The 21716-nt window shown below is 48.2% G+C and overlaps 2 protein-coding genes across 2 annotated transcripts; one reads left to right on the top strand and one right to left on the bottom strand.

Moving 5' to 3' along the window:
- The first annotated feature begins 15258 nt into the window (after positions 1-15258).
- On the top strand, positions 15259-17432 carry LOC124702136 (protein IN2-1 homolog B-like). Its single transcript, XM_047234248.1, has 10 exons — positions 15259-15479; positions 15577-15651; positions 15760-15820; positions 15955-16041; positions 16150-16248; positions 16350-16458; positions 16569-16645; positions 16756-16863; positions 17027-17107; positions 17190-17432. Exons 1-10 carry the CDS (start codon positions 15274-15276, stop codon positions 17196-17198), a joined length of 912 nt encoding a protein of 303 aa, XP_047090204.1. The 5' UTR covers positions 15259-15273; the 3' UTR covers positions 17199-17432.
- Positions 17433-18445: 1013 nt separating this feature from the next.
- Positions 18446-20332, bottom strand: LOC124697972 (zealexin A1 synthase-like). Its single transcript, XM_047230500.1, has 2 exons — positions 19436-20332; positions 18446-19063 (listed from the first exon to the last, which is right to left on the bottom strand). Exons 1-2 carry the CDS (start codon positions 20330-20332, stop codon positions 18446-18448), a joined length of 1515 nt encoding a protein of 504 aa, XP_047086456.1.
- Positions 20333-21716: the final 1384 nt, after the last annotated feature.

The raw sequence follows: 21716 nt of genomic DNA, 5'->3' as shown, positions 1-21716 counted from the left end.
CGGCAACGCCAAGCCGCGGCCAAGCCAGGCGTTCACCGGGCAGAGACGCTCCAGCAGAGACCGGCGAGGCGCACGACATCACCATGGCGACCAGGAGCGCCGGTGTGAGGCGAATCGCCGCGGGAACCGCGCAACCCTAGATGCGGTAGGGTTGTGGGCGAGCGGAGGAGGCCGCCAAACCCAGATCGACGCGGACCAACGGGTGCACCGTCGAAAGGCGAAGCGAACGCGACTGATCTCGCCGCCGGAGACCGCCGAGACGGCCGGGATAATTCGGCGACGGCGATGGCGATTGCGGCGTCGCGGGAGCAGCGGGTTAGGGTTAGATGCGGGGGCGAGCAAGGAGAAGAGTGCGGCCGAGTGGGCCAGACCAGGCCGAGTGGGTCTAGTCCAACCCACTGGGTTCACCGTGACAGGCAAAATGGACTTTTCACAATTCCCTTTAAAAATAGAAACTTTGAAATAAATCCATAAATTGTAAAATACTCTAAAAAAATAGAGAAAAATATGAAAACCACTTAAAATTTTATCCTCTATCATAAATAATTATTGGTTAGAATAATTGGAGCAAGTAAAAATTAACCATTATCTACTCCATAAATAATGCATAAATAAAAGCAATTAAAAATAAACTTCATATTTTTGACAATTAAATAAGTCCATAAAATACCTTGGACTTAACCAATTCTTGGAAATATTCCAAGAAACTATTTTTACTCTTAAGGAGTATAATTAATTGTTCTTATTCGCCACCCCCGACACCTAAATAACAAAGCATCGGGAAGGGGGGAAACAAACCCTAAAATCCAAAAGCTTGCATATTTGAATCTTTAAACATTACCCTTATCGGACAATGATGATATCTTTCAGAAACATTCCCACGGTAATGCGGTCTATGATGAGTTGCAACGACCGGCGATGGTATCATGGTCGCAAAACCTGATAGCAGTCGAGGTCGGATGGTATCCTATGGATACGCTGACCGGTGAGGACCCAAGGTTGGAATTGCAACAAAGGGTGTGTGTGCGAGGTCGCGAAGGAATACAATATTGGCTAGGACCTTACATCGGGCCTCACACCATGGAAGTGTGAACGGGAAAGCTGCCCGGTTGGCACCAAGATTAAGATCTCTTATGGGTAAAGAAACACACATCTGCAGAGTGTAATGAATCGTGACCTGTCACTCCCTGTTTCAGGTTTTGGAACTGCAAACGCTGCCGGAAAGGAACTCCATGAAGTTCTAGACACCCGGTGAAGGCTGACGAACATAGTTCTTCAGAATAAAAGCAACCTTTTGAAGAAATGATTATGAAAACCTGCATTGGTATTAGACTTTCTGGTCTAATACCGTAGTTAGTGCATTAAACACCTCTTTCCTACAATGAACTTGTTGAGTAGGCTCGTACTCATACCTCTTATAATCCCCTGCTTAGATTGCCTGAATCACCTGGAGGAGGCCACTGAAGGACAAGATGGAGCAGATGGGATCTGCTATGAAGAACCAGACCTCTCTGGAGGAGTAGAGGGGGTTGACTATCTGATAGTGTACGGAACCGGGGAGGTTCCAGAAGGAAACCAAGCTTAAGCTTCTAGAGTAGTAATTGTAGTCGAGCAACACGAACTCTATAATATTTAGCTGCTCGAGTTGAATGGTGTTAAACCTTTTAAGACCTATATTGTATAAGTTGAGTAGGGTTTACCTAGAACCTAGGAGTAATCCTCTATAGACCCAGCAGGAGCTCCAATGTGATGTATATATGATAAGGGCTAAGCCCAAGGGTGTGCCCGATCTTCACGGATTTGGGTGGAATTCGTGGGGGAGGTGGAAGAACGCGATGAACACGAAGAACGCGGAGGAGAATCGTGGGATACAAACACACACACACACACACACACACAAATCAGTTTGTCCTCGTTGGCCCGAAACACCAACTCGATAGAAGTTGCAGGAAAAGACCTTTCGGTAGAAGTCCCGCAAAAAGATCGACGAATCGAAATCCTATGAATCTAGAAGGGTGAAAAGACCAAAATCGATAGAAGTGCAAGCAAAAGACCCAAAGGTAGAAGTGCAAGCAAAAGACCAAGATTGGTAGAAGTCACCAAAGAGATACAATAGGATTCGATCGGAGCCCGGGTGGGTACAAGATCTAAGATCTAGGTAGGGGTTCCCACAAGGGTCAAGAGCAAAGCTCAGGTTTAATTTCACATCAAGTCTAATCTCAGATCTGAGCCAACAAGGCTATTTATAGTTGGTGGGGCGAAGGGGTAAGTTACAAGCTGAATCTGCCAGTTTTGGTGCTGAAACGCGTGCAGGCGGAAGTTCCGGCCTCAGGGGGCGGAAGTTCCGGTCGGGCGGAAGTTCCGGTCGTCCTGGGCGGAAGTTCCGGCTGGATTCTCTTTGGACAGCATCTTGGAAGCATCTGGGCGGAAGTTCCGGTCCTGGAGGCCGGAAGTTCCGGTCGGGGCGGAAGTTCCGGCCAACTTCCGGCCTAGTTCCGGAAACAGCCAATTTCCTTGCAGTAACATCCCGGGGCGTTTCGGCGCATTTTTGGAACTAGGGCGGAACTTGGGCGGAAGTTCCAGTGGGCGGAAGTTCCGGTCCCTCGGGGCGAAAGTTCCGGCTGGATCCTTTTTCCTGGGCGCTGGAAGGCATCTGGAAGGCATCTGGCCGGAAGTTCCGGTCCTGGGGGGCGGAAGTTCCGGCCGGGGCGCTGTAGCTCCATCTTCATCATTTCCAGCTCTCTCTCCATTGGCTTGGTCTCCATGGCTTGCGTCTTGGTCGATGTACCTGATTGAACATAGAGTATTCGCATGAAGTAGCATGCCATCCAATGGGGTATCAAATGCATACGTGGAAAGGAGCGAATTCACCTCTTGGTGTAGGGCTTGGGCTCGAGCTCGTGTCATTGGACCACGAGGAGGGCTTGTCGGTCTTGAGGAGGCGGTGTCCAAAGGCCACCCCGTATCAATATATATGGTTTGTAATATTATGTGACTAAAATAAAGACCAGCTATGCTTCTATTGTACTATTCTGAGGGATGTAATATTTGCGGATTGGTACTGCGCACATGTTATGTCAACGACTGACATACTTCAACATGCAGTGGTATGCAGGGTCACCATAGCAACCTGCCGGATTGCCTCCTCCTCGCCATCCTTTGGCAACTTCGGTCCTAGCAAGCGGTGCAGACGTGCGCTCTATCGGGAGGTAGGCCAACCTATGGAGTGTCGTCTCATGCATCCACATCGATAGCGTGTACTTCTCCAACCAGGAATGTCGTCACGAGGTCTAGGTGCAGGAGGACGAGGAGGCGCTTGCCAAGCTGGAGGATTTCACTGACAGTCTTATGTTTAGTTGAGGCCAATCCTTCTTTTCCGTCTCCTCCTCGGAGCCGCCGTTGGACACCCCGCAATTGCGCGTCCACCGAGGAGGTCCACACGGGGAGGTCAATATGTGCAGGTGGATTCTCCGCGGTGTGAGCTGTCGCCACCGGCGCTCGACGTATGTGAGGGTGACAGGTACCGGGCAAGCCTAAGTTCCCTCCCCATTGCGTCTCTGGCAGCGGTGCTCCATCTACCGTGAGGCCGTGCTTTTAGATTCACAATTTTATATCTCTCTTGCTATCAATGTTCTAGAGCCACATGAGCTGCTCTCATGATTGTGACCATCATATGTAACCCCTTTGTAGTGGATCTTTGGGTTTTATGAGATTGGTATCTGAGATTGCAATTTCCAGTTTGTGTTTCAGGTATGAGTAGATGCATATTACGTACCCCGTTCTTCATTAGAAGTTTTGATCCAACTAGTATGATAGTACTTGAGAGGGGGAACATGTGAATTAGTTGGAGTAACATGGTAGTATGGAACTGGATAGTAAATAGGAAGTTTGGGTTCTACTATGATTTTTACCTTTCTATTGTTAGCTCACTAGGGATAAATGAATGCACCTGTTACAATTACCAAGTTACCAACAATGGTGATCTCATATCTTTTGAGGTAACATATTTGATATTCAACATCATGTCATAGAAGCAAAGGTAATACTCTATTTATCTTAAATGTAGTTTGTGGAACTTTCTCTTACTAGAGGAGTATTAATGGGATGTGTTGCATCATCTCAATCATAGGACGTGATGCCGATATGAATAGTTATCAAACACATAATTAAGTTACATCAATATTATGTTTTCTTTGAAACTATTTTGATTCACCCATGTTCATAAGAGATTAGGCAAGTGAACTCATGAACCACATACCATTTTTAATCAAAAGAAACACCTTTTACTTGCATTTACATATGTTTACAATATCAACACTTAATTAATCCGAAAATAAAAAAAACATTTATCATATGTGTATTTGGTTCTTTCATAAACTTTACATCACTACCATCATCATACCACTTTAATTTTGCACAACATTTAGTTTAACTTTCATATTGCATTTAGCTTACTTTACTTGCTACATATTTACTTTACTTACTACACTTTATACATTTGTTTTCAATTCTAATACGAAATCTTGTGCTTGACAACTAATTGGTGGTGTTGGTGTTATCACCAGATTTTGGCTAAATCAGGAGGTGGGCCGCGATCAAGATGGGCTTGGAAGATTACACGTGGAAGATCTCTGAAGCGGCCTTGTGCGGAGAATTTGGGCTAGATTGCCCGTGTATCTTTAATTATAGTAGATTGTATCTAGATTAAAAGTTAGAGTTTGTCTCGTACACGGTGGGGATTATTCCCACATTAGAAAGTCCCTTGGACTATAAATATGTATCTAGGGTTTATGGAATAAACAACAACCAACGTTCAACACAAACAAATCTCGGCGCATCGCCAACTCCTTCGTCTCGAGGGTTTCTCCGAGTAAGCACCATGCTGCCTAGATCGCATCTCGCGATCTAGGCAACGACAAGCCTGCCCACGTTGTTCATGCGTTGCTCGTGCTGAAGCCTTTTTGATGGCGAGCAACGTAGTTATCTTAGGTGTGTTAGGGTTAGCATTGTTCTTCGAATTACATGCTTTCGTTATGCGACCCTTGCACATCTAGCCGCCCTTACACCTATCTCAGGTGTAGGGGCGGCACCCCGCTTGATCATAGTTTAGTAGATCTGATCCGTTACGGTTGCTCCTTGTTTCATCAAGGATTAGTTTAACATCCGCAATAGTTAGGCCTTACAAAGGGTTGGAGGATCCAGCGGCGTGTAGGGTGACGTTTGCTAGCCCTAGAAAGGATGTTCCGGGGATCAACCTCGTGTTGGTTTTTAGGCCCTGTCTAGGATCGGCTTACGGTCACCGTGCGCGAGCGCGAGGCCCAATCGTGAGTAGGATGATCCGATTATGCGGTGAAAACCCTAAATCATCGTAGATCTCATTAGCTTTATCTTGATCAAGCAGGACCACCATATATTCGGACACCCCGCCCGAATCATGGGTGGATCGGCTCTTTGAGCCGATTCACAGGATAACCTGAGAGCCGATCGAGGCTCGCATTTAATGTTTACGTGTATGCCATGCAGGAAACTAAGCGAGGCATCATCCACACCTTCCTGACCAGGTATAGGTCAGGTGGCACGCCCTTGCGATAGCATCGTACGTGCGACCAGGAGGCTTTGCGGGCCGTCGCTCCGAGGGACCGGGGCCGGCCGCAGCCCTAGTTGTTCCCGGCTCTACTCGTGTTGCCCGTCTCTGCCCGCCGGGGGTTTCGACGTCAACACATTCTCGGCACGCCGGTGGGACAACCTTCGACATCCACCACATCGCCATCTACATCCGAGATGGCGGAAAGCACTCCGGTCAAGTACGAGGATCTGCGCTCGATGAACTCAAGAAGAAACATGACGAGATCAAGGCAACCCTCGAAGCCGAACTCATCGGCTCATTCCACCGAACCCGTTCCCATGGCGTCGGGTGGAAGGGTTTCACACCGAAGGCGCACTCGATGGAGTGGACCTGTCCGCCCCGTCGAAGAACGCACCGGGTCGCCGCGGCGAGGAAATCAACTACATGGTGGCTCATTCGCTGCACCGCCACTCGAGAGCCTCGGTGAAAACTTTGGAGCGTGTCGCTCTGCGCGTGGTCCAGGAGATCATGAGCCACCGGTATTCTCCGTCGGGACCAGCTCTGGGGACTTTCAAAGGAGAGATGCCACTCCAGCCCCAGCCGTTCGCATGGGCAACACCGGAATTGCCGAACTCATCGGCATACGTCGTCTACAAGATTGGTGGTGATCCTAACGACTACCAATTCCTACCTGAGGCACCCAAGGAGATCCCGCACGGATACGCGTGCGCATATGTACCAGACTGCAGCGCCTGGGCACTCTCGAACCAGGCTGCAACAGCAGGGGCCTCTGGGACGGCAGGAGGAACGTCGGGAGCCGATCCTGAGAAGCAAACGTGGCTAGCTAAATACGCCACTCCGACAAACCTCCAGAGCCCAGCTCCTGCAGCTTGGCTTAGAACCGGAAAAGCAAGCATGGCTGGTTAAGTATGCCACCCCGGCGAATCTTCGTGGTTCGACACCTTCAACCATCACAGCGGATCAGATTTGTGCGATCCCGAAAGATCGGCTTGGCATGATGCCGAAAAGGAAGACGTTCGGCTACACCAAGCCGTACCCCAACGACTACGAACCGATCCCGCTACCCCCAAATATCGGCTCCCGGACTTCACAAAGTTTAGTGGATCGGATGGTTCCAGCTCCATCGAGCATGTGAGCTGATATTTGGCACAACTGGGCACGATCTCGGCATCGGACGAGTTGCGTGTGAGGTTCTTTGCACGGTCCCTCACGAGATCGGCTTTCGGGTGGTACACATCGCCGCCACCGAACTCCATCCGAACTTGGAAGCAGCTTGGAAGAGCAGTTCCATGAGCAGTATCACTCGTGAGGCTTCCGATGTTGGTATTGCCGATCTAGCGCAAGTACGACGAAGCGCGGGGAGACAGTGTCGAATACGTCCAGCGCTTCAGGACCATTAGGAACCGATGCTTTTCGGCTCATATAAGTGAAAAAGAAGCGATCGAGTTGGCGGTGGTGGGTCTCTCATCATCGATTAAGGACGTGGCCTCCCAAGCGGACTACCCTTCATTGGCGCACATGGTGCGTGAAGCTGTCGGCATATGAGCAGCGCCACCCGGATGTTTACCAGGACAAATTCAAGCGTGCGGTGACCCTGGTTGAGGCAGACGAGGATGAAGGTGCTGCGGGAGATCGAGAGATAGCAGTGGCTGAATGGACTCGAGCGACGGGCCCCGTGACCTGCAAATGGGTGAAGCCACAAGGCCCTCCAAAAGGGTTCGACTTCGACGTGACCAAGACGGAGCGGATTTTTGATCTCTTACTCACGGAGAAGCATATAAAGGTACCCGAAGGCCACAAGATCCCCACGGTGCAAGAGCTGAACGGAAAGCCATACCGCAAGTGGCATAACACGTTCACCCACACCACCAACGACCGCGCAGGGTGTGGCGGCGGCAGATCCAAATGGCGATAGAAAACGGACGGTTAATTTTCAACCGATGACGCCATGAAGGTCGACACACACCCCTTCCCCGCCGTAAACATGGTGGAGTATACTTACCATGGAGGGTGCCAGCCGGATTTCTCGTACAATATCAACATGGTAGGACCGGGACACCACTCCGGTAAGGACGGAGATGAGGGCGAGCTGCTCTCATAGCAAAGATACGAGAGGAAGCCGCTCCACGCGATCGGCTCCGCCAAGACGGCAAGCGCTACGTCACGGAGGGAGAGGTGAAAAACATAAGGTATCAACGACCTCTCTCTGATCACCTCCTCAACAAGTATGTGAGTCAGTATGACCAACGCCGGCGATTCAACGACGATGATGAAGAAGATCGTCTAGCTAGGGATGACAGGAGACGTCGTCGACATGACCGTGATGAGGAGGAGCACGTGCGCCGTGCCAAGGAAAAGTTGGGGGAGCGAGTCGACGAGGATAGGCACTGGGACTGTCCCTTCTTCAGACACGGCTGGGATTCAGGAATGAGCCGATTGCCCACAATCGGCAATTGCCCAGAATGCAACCAGAAGAAGGAGGCAGCCAACGTGTCCGTGTTCGAGCGCCTAGGGCCTCTCCCGCCACAAAGTAAACGCGCTGAGTCCCCTCGGTTGAAAGATCTCGAAGATTCAGAAGACGAGGGAGAAGAAGAAGACAGGTACCACCGGCCAAGGTGGTGCCCTGATGGACTCAGCCGTTCCCGAAACGCAGGGTTCAGCGATTGCGCGGCCCGGAAGAAGCCGAAAGATTGTACCCGCACACGCTAAGGAAGGCACGGCCCGATCCGGCCGCCAAAATTCAGCGAACCCCTGGACGAAGAAGGTCGGCCACAAAGAAAAGAGTGGCGCCCCAAGCAGAGGAAAGCCGATGATGATACATCGGCCGGCACAAACATGGTCTTCATTCTTCCAACGGAGTTTAGCGCTCCAAGATTATATGAAGCACTCGTGGCGCAATTGGACTGCGGCCCACGGCCGGTCATCTTTGAGAAGCCGAAAGAAAGAAGTTACGAGGCATCCGAAGGCCCCGTACTTGCGAGGTTACATCAATGGGCAGCCTGTCAACAAGATGTTGGTAGACACCGGGGCGGCAGTTAACATTATGCCATACTCCATGCTACGTCGGTTGGGACGCTCCAGCTCGGATCTAATCAAGACCAACGTAACACTGAGCGATTTCAACGGCCAAGCATCTGACGCACAAGGTGTTCTGAATGTGGATCTGACCGTAGGAAGGAAAACTGTCCCTACGACGTTCTTTATTGTCGACGACGAAAAGTACCTACGCTGTCCTACTAGGGAGAGATTGGATCCACGCCAATCGTTGCATTCCATCCACGATGCACCAATGCCTAATACAAGTGGGATGGAGATGAAGTAGAAGTCGTCCACGCAGATGATTCGGCCGAGGTTTCAACAGCTGGCATGGACATTTGGGAGACATCAGGCCAAGAGCCGCTCTCGGGCATCAATTTGGACGATCGTGAGCGCATCGACGTGACAAAGAACGGGGTTAGGCTGGTTTTATCCACCGGCCTGACCGTGTAACAAAGCAAACGTCGATGGATGAACGTGGCGAGGCTGATCCTTGTGATCGGCCCCAAAAATTTATGGAGGGACATCACAAAACCTTAACCGAGCAAGCAAACGCGGAGGCCGATTCCAGCAATCGGCCAAAATTATCCTCACCATCCATTCTGCCTGGGTTCAACATGTTATCCAACAGAGCCGATACCATCAATTCTCTTGACAGAATCGGCTCGGGGGGGGGGCACCCAGGTGGATAAAACACGAGGATATGCAGTAGAAGTGTCTCATCCTTTGGCGATGGATATTGGAGTATGGGGGCCGATACATAAATCGGCCGAAAATTCAAAAAAATTTAAGCACAGCCGATGTGCAGACATCGACTTAAGAGCAGGAAGTGGATCTTCCCCTCAAGGACCTCTAATTCCCATTGGCAAGTCTTCAAGTTCAGCGGTGTTAGCAGCGAACGTGACATCTTCTTGAACCAGGACTGCAGGATTGAGGATCGTAACCCTGACTAACGACAAGGGCAGCATAAGCGTGCAAGTCAGGGTATGGATGAGCCTAACGAAGGGAGCATATCTCTCCTAAGACCAGGAGAACAACCGATGACGAAGCAATCGGCTGTAACGTTTTGACCAAGGTGGTGACTTGGTAGCTGTCACTTCCAGGGGATGTTACGTCCAGAGTTTGGAGGGCATCAGAAATGCAAGGACATCCTCACAGGAAGTTGCTTCAGCCTGCGAAGGAAAGGGGCCGATCTAGTCAACGAGGTGCAAGGAGTAGACTGAAAAGGCTCGGGGGGCAGCTCACCTTGAAGGTTCTCTGCTCTGGGGAGCCGTTTTTGTTGGAATCGGCTAACTCTGCATCACCACTTTTCTGAAGAATGATGCTGATGTTGCAAAATTATCAGTTTCAGTATGCAAGACGATTCAGCGACAAGCCCAGTGGCTCGTTGAGGACACCTACTCAACACCGGATTACCAGCCTGCCGGGTCGACCGTATCGGCCGTCAACGGATGAAAGGTGATCAACCGGTTGGCCCCGCACGACGGCGCTCTCGGACATGGTCGAGCCCGGGCCTCGTTTGCCCGAATTACGGGTCCTCATCATCGTTTCCACCCCGGCTGAGGCTCGGGGGGCAGCTTGCCTCGAAGGGTCCTTTGCTATAAGGAAGCCGATTTTGCTAAAATCGGTTGGCTCTGCATCTCAGTTTGATTTTGAGATATGGTTGCTGTAAGAAAACAGAGCAGGATTATAAAACGTCACTGTGTACCATCACGAGGGAATTTGTGGGCAAGTGATGCCTGTTCTGCAGAAGTGGTAGCCTCGACGTTCGAGTTGATTCAGCAACCGTCCTAAAGCTTTCCTGAAGGCAAAAGAGGATCTGGAGGAGGGAGATTCGGCGAAAAAGTGTCCGAAACCTAAAAGTTAATGATGAGATCGGGCATTTTTTCGGGAGTTTTGCCGTTAAATCCGAGCACTACGCTCGGTGGATCGCGGTTCGGGTCTCGTTCGGTTGGAAGTTTGGGGATCTGAATTCAAGTCGGGTTCGCGGCTACCGTTTGGAGGGATGACTGATTTGGCCTGTCCCGCAGGTTATGATGAAGGACCTATGTGCTGCCATCGGCTCATTGAACATCGATTAAGCTAACAATCGGCAAAGCCAGGATGAGGAGAAATCGGCTAAATTAGTGTACAAGGGATCGTCAAGATCAAATTAAAGGAAATTCTTCATTGATAGCCAGATTTCTTACACAAAGAGCCAAGATTGCTCTCAAAAGAAGTTGCTAGGGGATACATTGCCCCATCTGCTACTGCTGGTCCTATTCTAGGGATCCGATCTACGGGCCATTGCTGCCTTCATCGTCGCCGTCGTCGCCGCTGTCGGCGCTGCTCCCTGCCGGCTCGTCGTCGCTGCTCCAGCGGCCGTCGGCAGGGCCTTCGTTGTCCTCATCATCCTCGTCAGCGTCGTCGTCGCTGTTGAAGTCGCTGAGGTTCCCCGGCCAGGGGCAAAAGCGCTTGGCCGGGGGCTCGTCGGAGGAGCTGTCCTCCTCCTCTTCCTCCTCCTCCTCCTCGGTGGAGGTGAAGTCTGCCCAGGAGAAGCGATCGTCATCGCTCTCCTCCTCCGATGCCCCGTCAGCGAGGAAGCGGAGGTCACTCTCCCCATCAGTTAAGGATTTGTCATCCTCGGACCAGATGGAGGAGTCGTGGTCTTCTTTGTCCCACGCCGTTGGGGCAAGGATGTCATACGCCGCCTGCGTACCCCACTCGGGTGTCGACTCTCGGATGGGGGAGGACACGTAGGAAAGATCCGATGAAGAGGGGGGGGAAGAAGAAGAAGAAGACATGGTGGCAGAGGAGGGTTTTTTGGAAGTGCTAATGCGAGAAGGATGAAGAGGAGAACTGTTCGATGCGGTTAAATAAAAGGAGATGGGGATTTAATTTTCGAGCAGTTTTCGAGGACATGGTGCCAAAACTGTCAAATCGTGCAGAGAAGTTGGGAAGGCAAGTCGTCATGATGAAGCATACTGCGATGGTTCCGCTTCCGCCACGACATGACCCCTCGGAGGAAAAACGAGTGGTTTTGAAATTATCATTACCAAAACCAGGGGGGCATGTGTTATCACCGGATTTTGGCTAAATCGGGAGGTGGGCCGCGATCAAGATGGGCTTGGAAGATTACACGTGGAAGATCTCTCGAAGCGGCCTTGTGCGGAGAATTTGGGCTAGATTGCCCGTGTATCTTTAATTATAGTAGATTGTATCTAGATTAAAAGTTAGAGTTTGTCTCGTACACGGTGGGGATTATTCCCACATTAGAAAGTCCCTTGGACTATAAATATGTATCTAGGGTTTATGGAATAAACAACAACCAACGTTCAACACAAACAAATCTCGGCGCATCGCCAACTCCTTCGTCTCGAGGGTTTCTCCGGTAAGCACCATGCTGCCTAGATCGCATCTCGCGATCTAGGCAAAGACAAGCCTGCCCACGTTGTTCATGCGTTGCTCGTGCCGAAGCCTTTTTGATGGCGAGCAACGTAGTTATCTTAGGTGTGTTAGGGTTAGCATTGTTCTTCGAATTACATGCTTTCGTTATGCGACCCTTGCACATCTAGCCGCCCTTACACCTATCTCAGGTGTAGGGGCGGCACCCCGCTTGATCATAGTTTAGTAGATCTGATCCGTTACGGTTGCTCCTTGTTTCATCAAGGATTAGTTTAACATCCGCAATAGTTAGGCCTTACAAAGGGTTGGAGGATCCAGCGGCATGTAGGGTGACGTTTGCTAGCCCTAGAAAGGATGTTCCGGGGATCAACCTCGTGTTGGTTTTTAGGCCCTGTCTAGGATCGGCTTACGGTCACCGTGCGCGAGCGCGAGGCCCAATCGTGAGTAGGATGATCCGATTATGCGGTGAAAACCCTAAATCGTCGTAGATCTCATTAGCTTTATCTTGATCAAGCAGGACCACCATATATTCGGACACCCCGTCCGAATCATGGGTGGATCGGCTCTTTGAGCCGATTCACGGGATAACCCGAGAGCCGATCGAGGCTCGCATTTAATGTTTACGTGTATGCCATGCAGGAAACTAAGCGAGGCATCATCCACACCTTCCCGACCGGTATAGGTCAGGTGGCACGCCCTTGCGATAGCATCGGACGTGCGACCAGGAGGCTTTGCGGGCCGTCGCTCTGAGGGACTGGGGCCAGCCGCAACCCTAGTTGTTCCCGGCTCTACTGTGTTGCCCGTCTCTGCCCGCCAGGGGGTTTCTGGCGTCAACAGTTGGAGACAGAAAGCACACTGTTTGTGTTTTGTAGGTTGTTTAAAGAGGAAAGGAGAGTACTAATTGTTTTTCCGAGAGTTTGATATAAACCCTAGAGTCATCCTTGTGGGAATAAACCCTCGCTATATCACTTTATGCTTGGAGCCCCAACGAATATCTATCCACGTAGATTGGTGCTATCAATAGTGATTTTTTTTAATTTTCCATGCACCGTACCCCAACATACTGCCCTTCCATCTACCATGAGACCATGCTAGCTTTCACATTCACAAGTCTACTTTTTGACACTATGCAACAATATTGAACTCTCTATAATAAAATTTATATTTAGCCACATATATACGCAGAATGAATTAGTGGTTAAGCAATAGATGAATCTAGACCGCTTTAATCCCCGCTAAAACGTAGTAGGGCTACAAAATTGAATTTATCAAGGTGGGGAATAAGGATTTCATTTCACAAAGATGCAAGATCCAATTATCTCATAGCACCAATATACATTGTGATGTTGAATCTTCAGTGGGCCCATTATGGATAGCAACATATTTAAGCTCTGAAAAGGCCTCTTACAAATCAACCCTAGATAAATTTTTGAAACGGTAACTCACACGTTACTATGTGATAACTTGAGATCAAAAAATTCCTTCAAATACATTCAAAATGATGTACACTTGTGAAGTTGTTAACCATTTATGATTATCTTAGTAACTCACGCATTGCAACTTGGTAACTTTTGGTAAGAAAAATTGTCGAAATATATCAACATGTGATCTAAATTCGAAGATATTGTCACGACGGATTTAGTAGTGGAAATGAACCTTAAATAGAATGATTTTTTCATCGTTTAAGAGATAAACCATTTTAAATTTCAAATTAGGTAAGTATCTCGATGAAATCAACAATTTTGTTTCTATTGCATGCATGCAATGTGATGCTCTAATTTTCTCTATCCCTGAGATGGTACATGTTACCTACCCCTAAATGCATAACACTATACGTGTAGAAAAATCCTATATATAAGTCCCATGCAACATGATTTATTGAAACTTTGAAATTTTCAAAAGTTCAAAGTTTCTAACTTTGTTGAAGTCGATGCTAGTTTTTTGAATACTTGGTACTGTTCTTTTTCCTAATAGAAGCAACACAATAGAAAGTTTGACTATGTTTTGGTTTTCCATTCAGAATGGGACCTATGATTTCCACCCCCCACCCCCGTGGTTTACTGAGAGTTAGTCTTATCCATTTGCCAACGGGATGAACTCCCCATGTGTCCTCTAATCCCTTGCTTTCTCAATTTCACAAAAAAGATATATGGACGAAGCCCCATTATTTCTATCTCATTGCACTTTGCGTTCTTAGGGCTTCTTTAATTCACATGATCATATTAATAGAAAAACAACAAGATTAGAGTGGCATGCCATCTTCCGTCATATATATAATTAAGAAACTACAAAAATTTAGGTCATAGAGCATTTGATAGCACATGAAAAACAAAAACAAAAACGCAAAAGTGTACATGCAAAATTTCCAAAATAGAGTCTAAAGGAATCCTTGTAAAATTCGTACCATTATATATACTCCCTCCGTCCCACCAAAAGTATCTGAGATTTGTCAATATATGAATGTATCTATATGCTCTTATTGTCAGATACATCTGAATTTGAATAAATCTTAGACACTTTCGGTGGGACAGAAGGAGTAACTTTTTAAACTAACCGATCAAAAAAAATAGAATTCAAATCCTACAATACTCCTTTAAATTGAATGAGCCATTAGTCTTTTGCACAATGTATCTATTTGATTTTACCATAAAACATAAATTCGTGTAAGTACCATCTGCTTCCACTGTTCCACAGTCTCTGGACGATGAGAACTAACATGTGGTTGGATGGTTAGGAGGGCAGTGATAACCCCAGTTCACTAGAATTTAAATTCCAGATTTAACACTTTGGTGTCTCATTAAAAAATAGAATATTTTTCAGTGGGAGGCGATGTTCCCGTTGACAGAGAGACGCTCGTAGTGACTTCGTTAATCTCAAGATGGTGTACGTGTGGTCATAGGGATAAGTATATGTATGTATGTGTGAGCGCCTGCCTCTGTATTGGATTTCGATAGAAAAGAAAAAAAAAAACAGTGTCTGGACGATTATAGACGAATGCACTCGCATAGTCGCATGCATGACGTGCGCCGCTCCACGGCTCCAGCCCGCACAAAGTAGCAACAATCGGCACCGTTCCAGAAAAGTCGTGAAGGCCGGCCGGGAGAGCAGCCCCACGGCACCTGCACCGCTTTCGCGTCCAAGTGAGGCCGGCCCACACCCCACAGCCGGGGGAGCAGCTGGCCACATCCATGGAGCATCATCGATCCGAATCGACCTGTCGAGTTCGTTCGACTCCAGCTTTACTGCTCGACATCAACACCTCACCAATGAGTTCTCTGGCTTTCCCTTGCCGCTCGTCACCACTGACGCCCGCCTCCACCTCCGTTACCACTCCCGTCCCGGCATCGCCGTGTATAAACATCCGCCGCTCGCGACGAACAGCCAACCGCCATTTCCACCGCCTCGCCGCCAGCACCCGGAATCCCCCCCGGACCGTCGCCATGGCCGCCACCGCCGCTGCCGCACCTGTCATGTAAGCAGGACAAACCGCCGGCCCAGATTAATCTATTATTGCCTCAGATTCTCGGTTAAATTACTCGAATCGTTTCTCAATCTTTCAACTTTTGCAGCTCCCCGAAAGAAAATCTGCCCCCTATCCTGACCTCCACCTCCGAGCCCCCTCCCCTCTTCGACGGCACCACCAGGTACTTACAATTAAAACGAAATTTCATTTCAGATGTTGTACCTTGTGCCTATCCAATTCTACACAGATCAAGGGCTAAACTGTTCCTTTTTAATCTTGTTTCGTGAAGGCTGTATGTTGCATACCACTGTCCGTATGCGCAGCGCGCTTGGATTGCCAGGAACTACAAGGTGCCCGTACAATACTAGTGTTCTTTGATTTAACAGTTCAGACATTTGGTGCTGGCTGCTGGGCTAATAAAAACGGAATCATTTCTTACACCCAAATTGACTGTTCCTGTTTTGGTACATGCTTTCTTGTCCAGGGTTTGCAGGACACGATCAAGATAGTCGCGATCGATCTGGCGGACAGGCCGGCTTGGTACAAGGAGAAGGTTTACCCAGGGAACAAGGTATGGTTAACCTCAATTCTTTCTGTATCAAGTGTACAATCCCTTGCACAATTGCAGTGACTCAGTCCATTGTTACTCTCATATTCATCCACCCTCGTTTATGGTCAGGTGCCTTCGCTGGAGCATAACAACCAGGCGAAAGGAGAGAGTTTAGATTTGGTCAAGTACATCGACAGCAACTTCGAAGGCCCAGCATTGCTTCCTGATGTATGCATATTCAACCATCATGATTCATGAGTGAGATGCTTGTGAAATGGCCGTCCGTAAATTTCTCAGTGGTATTAACGTTTGCATCCATAAATTGGCAGGATTCTGAAAAAAAGCAGTTTGCTGACGAGCTGCTTGTGTATACCGATGAGTTCAGTAAGGCAGCATACTCATCCATAACCTCCAAGGGAGACGTTTCAGAGGAAACTGGTAAAAGAGCAGAGCTTGTACTTGTAAATCGTTTAATCATATAGTAAGTTCTTTAGGCTGCAGTTTTGTACTCACACCGTATGAATTTCTTATGCATTATCTTCCATTAGTTGCTGCGCTGGATAAAATAGAAGCTGCCCTGGGGAAGTTCACAGATGGCCCTTTCTTCCTTGGCCAGTTCAGTTTGGTATGTCGCATCAGTCTCAGAACACTTCAGTTTCTCCATTTGGGGAAAGAATTTTCTCAAAGAATTGCGGTTGGCATGTGTTCTTGTTACGAATGTTAATCTCTGCACAGGTGGACATTGCGTATGCGCCATTCGTCGAAAGGTTTCAGATATTCTTTTCTGGTATCAAGAACTACGATATCACCAAGGGCAGACCTAACCTTCAGAAATTCGTTGAGGTAATTCTGAACAATGCGAGATGTGATTATGCCATATCTTATCATGTTTATAAGATTATTCACCTTTTTTTCTGCCAAGTCTGAAATTGGCTGAAGAAAATAAATATCTTGGCAATTATTTGCCGAGGAGATGGAAGGTTTAACTAGAGTCGATCTGTTACAGGAAGTGAACAAGATCGATGCTTATACACAAACCAAACTGGACCCACAATTTCTGCTTGAACAAACTAAGAAGCGGCTTGGGGTAAAATATTTCCTAAATTTTTCATCCTTACTTCCTTCTTCCATTTTCAAATCATTTTGCATTTACACACTTCAACTTCCAGATCGAGTGAAGCTGTGACCAAGGATGAACAAGAGATGAAATTTCAGTCATTCAGGAACGTGCTTGCTTGCAGAATGCTAAATATGGAATAAATGATGCATGCCACTAGGCTCCTGCCTTTTGAGTATAAAATATTTATTTTGTGGTTATAGTTCGACAGTGTGCCCATGCTTGTGAAGGAGGATGGTCATATACTGGAGTACTGTACTATAAGTTCCATGAACCGATGCTCTTATGTTCTCAATGTCGTTAATAATGCTCATGTGAATATTTGAACTTCCTAATCAAACAACAGGGTGGATATGACAATTAGAATCCATATTACAGAAATATGTTAAAATCCATATTAATTAGCAACTTTATTATATTTGTTGGGAATAACCTACTAGTAGTTGCAAATTTGCATAATTTCTTGTTTTATGCTTTGCTGTCTAGAACTACATAAACAATCCCTCCTTATGGCAAAATTTTGAGTTTCCCAAAAATCTGTCCCTGTAGAACTATTTTTAAACATGCCAAATGCACGACCTGAAGATGACGTCAAATTGAAATGTGTAATGGAGGAAGTCTTGGGGAATTTCGAGTCCAACATTTGATACAACGAATGTCCCAATTGGAGCTTGTATGCTCTGTGGGTGCAGATTGACTCAAACGGGGCTATATCGCTAAATCTAGACATCATTTTCTTTTTTCGGGTAGTAGTATGATTGTACCAAAGTTAGGATCTCTCCTTTTTGGAAGCTAGTAAACATTGCCATTAGATCACCTTTAATAATGTCCCCATTTTTTGATAAAACTCTGCAGGTTAGTGGAGTTAGATGTTAACTAAGGTATGCCACTAGAGGTTTAATTTGACACCGCGTTGGCCTATCACTTGAAGTCTGACTAGGTGGCCTGGTAGCTATGTCTGGTTGGTTATCGTTTGACGGGTCCATAGTCCATACGACCAACCACTGGAGGGTTATTTTCACTATCAAGTGAATGTATGTCAGTGGAATTCAGACATGACTGATCCCAAACCACCAACGGGCGCCAAGCCTAGTAGTGCAAGGGGGTAAGCGCACATTGGTGAGACCCTTCTCTGGTAGTAGCACCTGAACAATGACACATAACTCAATACTTACCTGGTGATGACGTTTCTGATGATATATATTGAGTACTTCTTTATTGTCATCGCATTCAAGAAATGCACATGAAGAGCAATGGTACATAAGAAATTCATGATTGGATCACATATGAATAAAACACAAGTGCAAATCAAAGCATGGGCGCACAAACCTTGGCATGTAGGTATAGACCGTTCTTCCGCCCGACGGCGATGCCCATCTTTTCTGACATGTCCAGCTCATCCGGCTTCTGCCCCCCTGGGATCTCCCAGTCGAAGTGGTATAGAAGTGCAGCAAGCACGATCTCCATGTTGACTTGTGCAAATGCCATTCCAGGGCACATCCTCCTCCCTGACCCAAAAGGTATGTATTCAAAGTTTGTTCCTTTGAAGTCTACGATGCCAGACTCAAACCTCTCTGGTTTAAATTCCTCAGGGTCTTTCCAGTGTTTAGGGTCCCTGCCGATCGTCCACACATTGACCAACACCGTGGTTCCCTTGGGTACATCGTACCCAAGGATTTTGCAAGTCTCCATAGCCTCTCTTGGGAGAAGCAATGGGCCGGGTGGATGCAGTCTCATTGTCTCCTTTATGACGAGTTTGAGGTACTTAAGACTGGCCAAGTCATCTTCAGTTACCTTAGGCTTTCCTTGGAGATTGGCGCGTACTTCAGCTTGTGCTTTCTTCATCACATTTGGGTACCTCATGAGCTCCGACATAGCCCATTGGAGAGTGGTTGCTGATGTCTCGCTCCCAGCGTTAAATAGATCCTGCAATATGTCGATTTACACTTAGGAATTGGTGCTTGTTCTTGACACTAAAGGATTTGTCACCCTTAGTGGTAAACAATCCTAAAATAATAGGGAAGGGAACAAAACATTGTTTCAAAATAAGAGACAGTTGTGTTCTGCTAACTACTAGTACATTGTTTCAAGATACTTGTCCTTGTTGAATCTATGTTGGCCCAGCATTACTTGTTTGACGACATATATTTAGAAAGAAATTCAACATTGACGAGCAAATTGATAATACTACTAATCTATCACGAAATATATATACTTCCAAAATTTGCATCGCGTAGGAGAAGTATTCTGAAACAGATGAGAAAAGAAGATGAAGAAAAACGAAGCTAATGCACTTACAAGTATAACTGCTTTGATAACTCCCATGGTAAGAGGCACCTGGAGGCCACCCTCCTTCTGTATCCTGAGCAGCACGTCGACCAGGTCCTCACCTTCCACCGTGGCCCGGTCCCTCCTCTCCTGGTGTTGCTTGATGGCGTACTCCATGAGCTCGAAGCTCTTGCGGTGGTTCTCCTCGGCCAACCTGGCCGTGCCGCTGATGAAGCTGGCGAGCCGCGACGACGGGAATAGATCACTGAGGTTGAACCCGGAGACGAGCTTGATGGACACCTCGAGTGTCTCCATGAACTCCTCCGTTCTCTTGAACCTGTCCCCGATCATGGCCCGCATCATGGAGTCGGTGATGATCACAGAGATCCGCTCGCTGACGTTGACGGGCTCGCCGGACGACGACGCGGCCACGACGGCGGCCACGAGGCGGCCCACCTCCTCCTCCCTGATGTGGCGGAACGACTGCACGCGGCGCGCGCTGAGCAGCTCCAGGATGCAGATCCTGCGGAGCTGGCGCCACAGCGGGCCGTAGCGGCCGAAGATGAGGCCCTGCCCCTCGGCGGCCATGATCTTGACGGTGGCGCTCGAGGGCCGCGTGGCGAAGACGGCGTCGTGCGTCCGCATGATCTCGCGGGCGGCCTCCGGGGACGTGGCCACCACCACGGGGACCTCGCCGAGCTGGAGGTACATGAGCGGCGCGTCCAGCTGGCGCGCGAGGTCAGCCATGACGCGGTGCACGAGCGGGCTGCTGGCAAGGTGGTGCAGGCTGCCGATGACCGGAAGCCGCCACGGCCCGGGCGGCAGACGCAGGCCATCGCCGCGGCCGCGCTTGCTGAACAGGCTGAGGAGCAGGAGAGGGAGGATGAGAGCCGATAAGAGGCAGAGGTAGTACGCAGGTTGCTCCATGGCGACGTAGTGGACGTGATGATTAGTGCAGGGTGAGTTGTAAACTTGTAAATTGTAATGCCATGCCATGTCTTGTATACATAAAGACGTCAGTACTCAGTAATTTGGACGTACGGATACAACAATTCCTGACGATGGCTCACTGAACCTAGCTCGTTTGGGAAAATATCTCCTACTGTACAGACCCGTCCTACATGATGACATCAGGGTAGTTGCCGATTAAATAGGGATCGCTTCATCGCTAGAGTAGATCTAGATCGTGTTTTAGATTGCTACGTACTTCAGCGGTGACGAGTGGCAAGAGAAAGCAAGATAAGTCTTTTTGTTTAAAAAACGTTGCCTAAATCTATTGATTAAGTACTACTCCCAGGAGGCGTAGGCCGTAGGGTGAAACACCAATGGACGAATAAATGGTTGACGAATTTCACACATTGCTTGCTAAAAGGATAAAGCTCACAATTTGGCCACCCTCGCTTCTCCAACCGATATGTCGTTCAAATTCTATTTTGATTGGCAAGCCATGCAAAAAATCACTTTCCGCGGCTACCAAGCCTTCCAAACCGTCTTATTCATGCTAGAAGATGTGGATCCCAAAATTGCACCTTGTAAGATGACTTGGCCTTGTACTGGCCACTAGGCGTGAGCCTCCATACCATATCATACTCCACGTTCTTGTTAAGGTGCACATTGTCAATTAGAAACCAAAGGCTAGCGAATTGGGTGAGGTGCTCGACGGTGAAGGTGCGCTCCAAATCAATCTTTCCCACCCAAGCGTCTTCATGCAAAGCTTCCGCAACCTTCCAATACTTTCTCTTTTTTGTTGTTGAGAATTTCTCTGCATTCATATCACGGAAAGATACAAAGTTGTTGACCCTTACAAGCACAGAGAAACACAAACACAAACACAAACACAAACACAAACACAAACACAAACACAAACACAAACACAAACACAAAGGACCAAGTACATCTAGAACACCCTGAGACCACCATAACCCATGAAAATCTCCGGAGCCCTGTGTCATCATCCCATAAACTTGAGAGAAGACCCCTGCAGCAGAAAGAACTACAACCAAGCGCAAGCAGGTCATCATCTTCGACCACGGTGTAATTGCCACCACGCTGCTTCCTCCTTCCTTGACACCAGCGCCGAGAAGGCATGGACACCAATCCAACGCGCCTGCAGCAGCCGTCGCCATCTTTGGCTTTGAGTACCGCGAAAAGTGTCCCTGAAGGAAGGGAACTCGAGTCAACCGACCGGTCCAGTACCGCGGCCGGGCCATCCTGATGATGACATCCCTACCTCACTACTACCTCCGTCATTACAAGTTGAAGATGATCCTGCTGGAAAGCTCAAGTCCAATGAAGTTAGGATTGGACCAAT

This window comes from Lolium rigidum, chromosome 3 (assembly GCF_022539505.1).
Source record: "Lolium rigidum isolate FL_2022 chromosome 3, APGP_CSIRO_Lrig_0.1, whole genome shotgun sequence".
In the NCBI taxonomy this organism is placed as follows: Eukaryota; Viridiplantae; Streptophyta; class Magnoliopsida; order Poales; family Poaceae; genus Lolium; species Lolium rigidum.
Note: the sequence above shows the minus strand (reverse complement) of the source record. Positions and strands in the feature narration are given on the sequence as shown.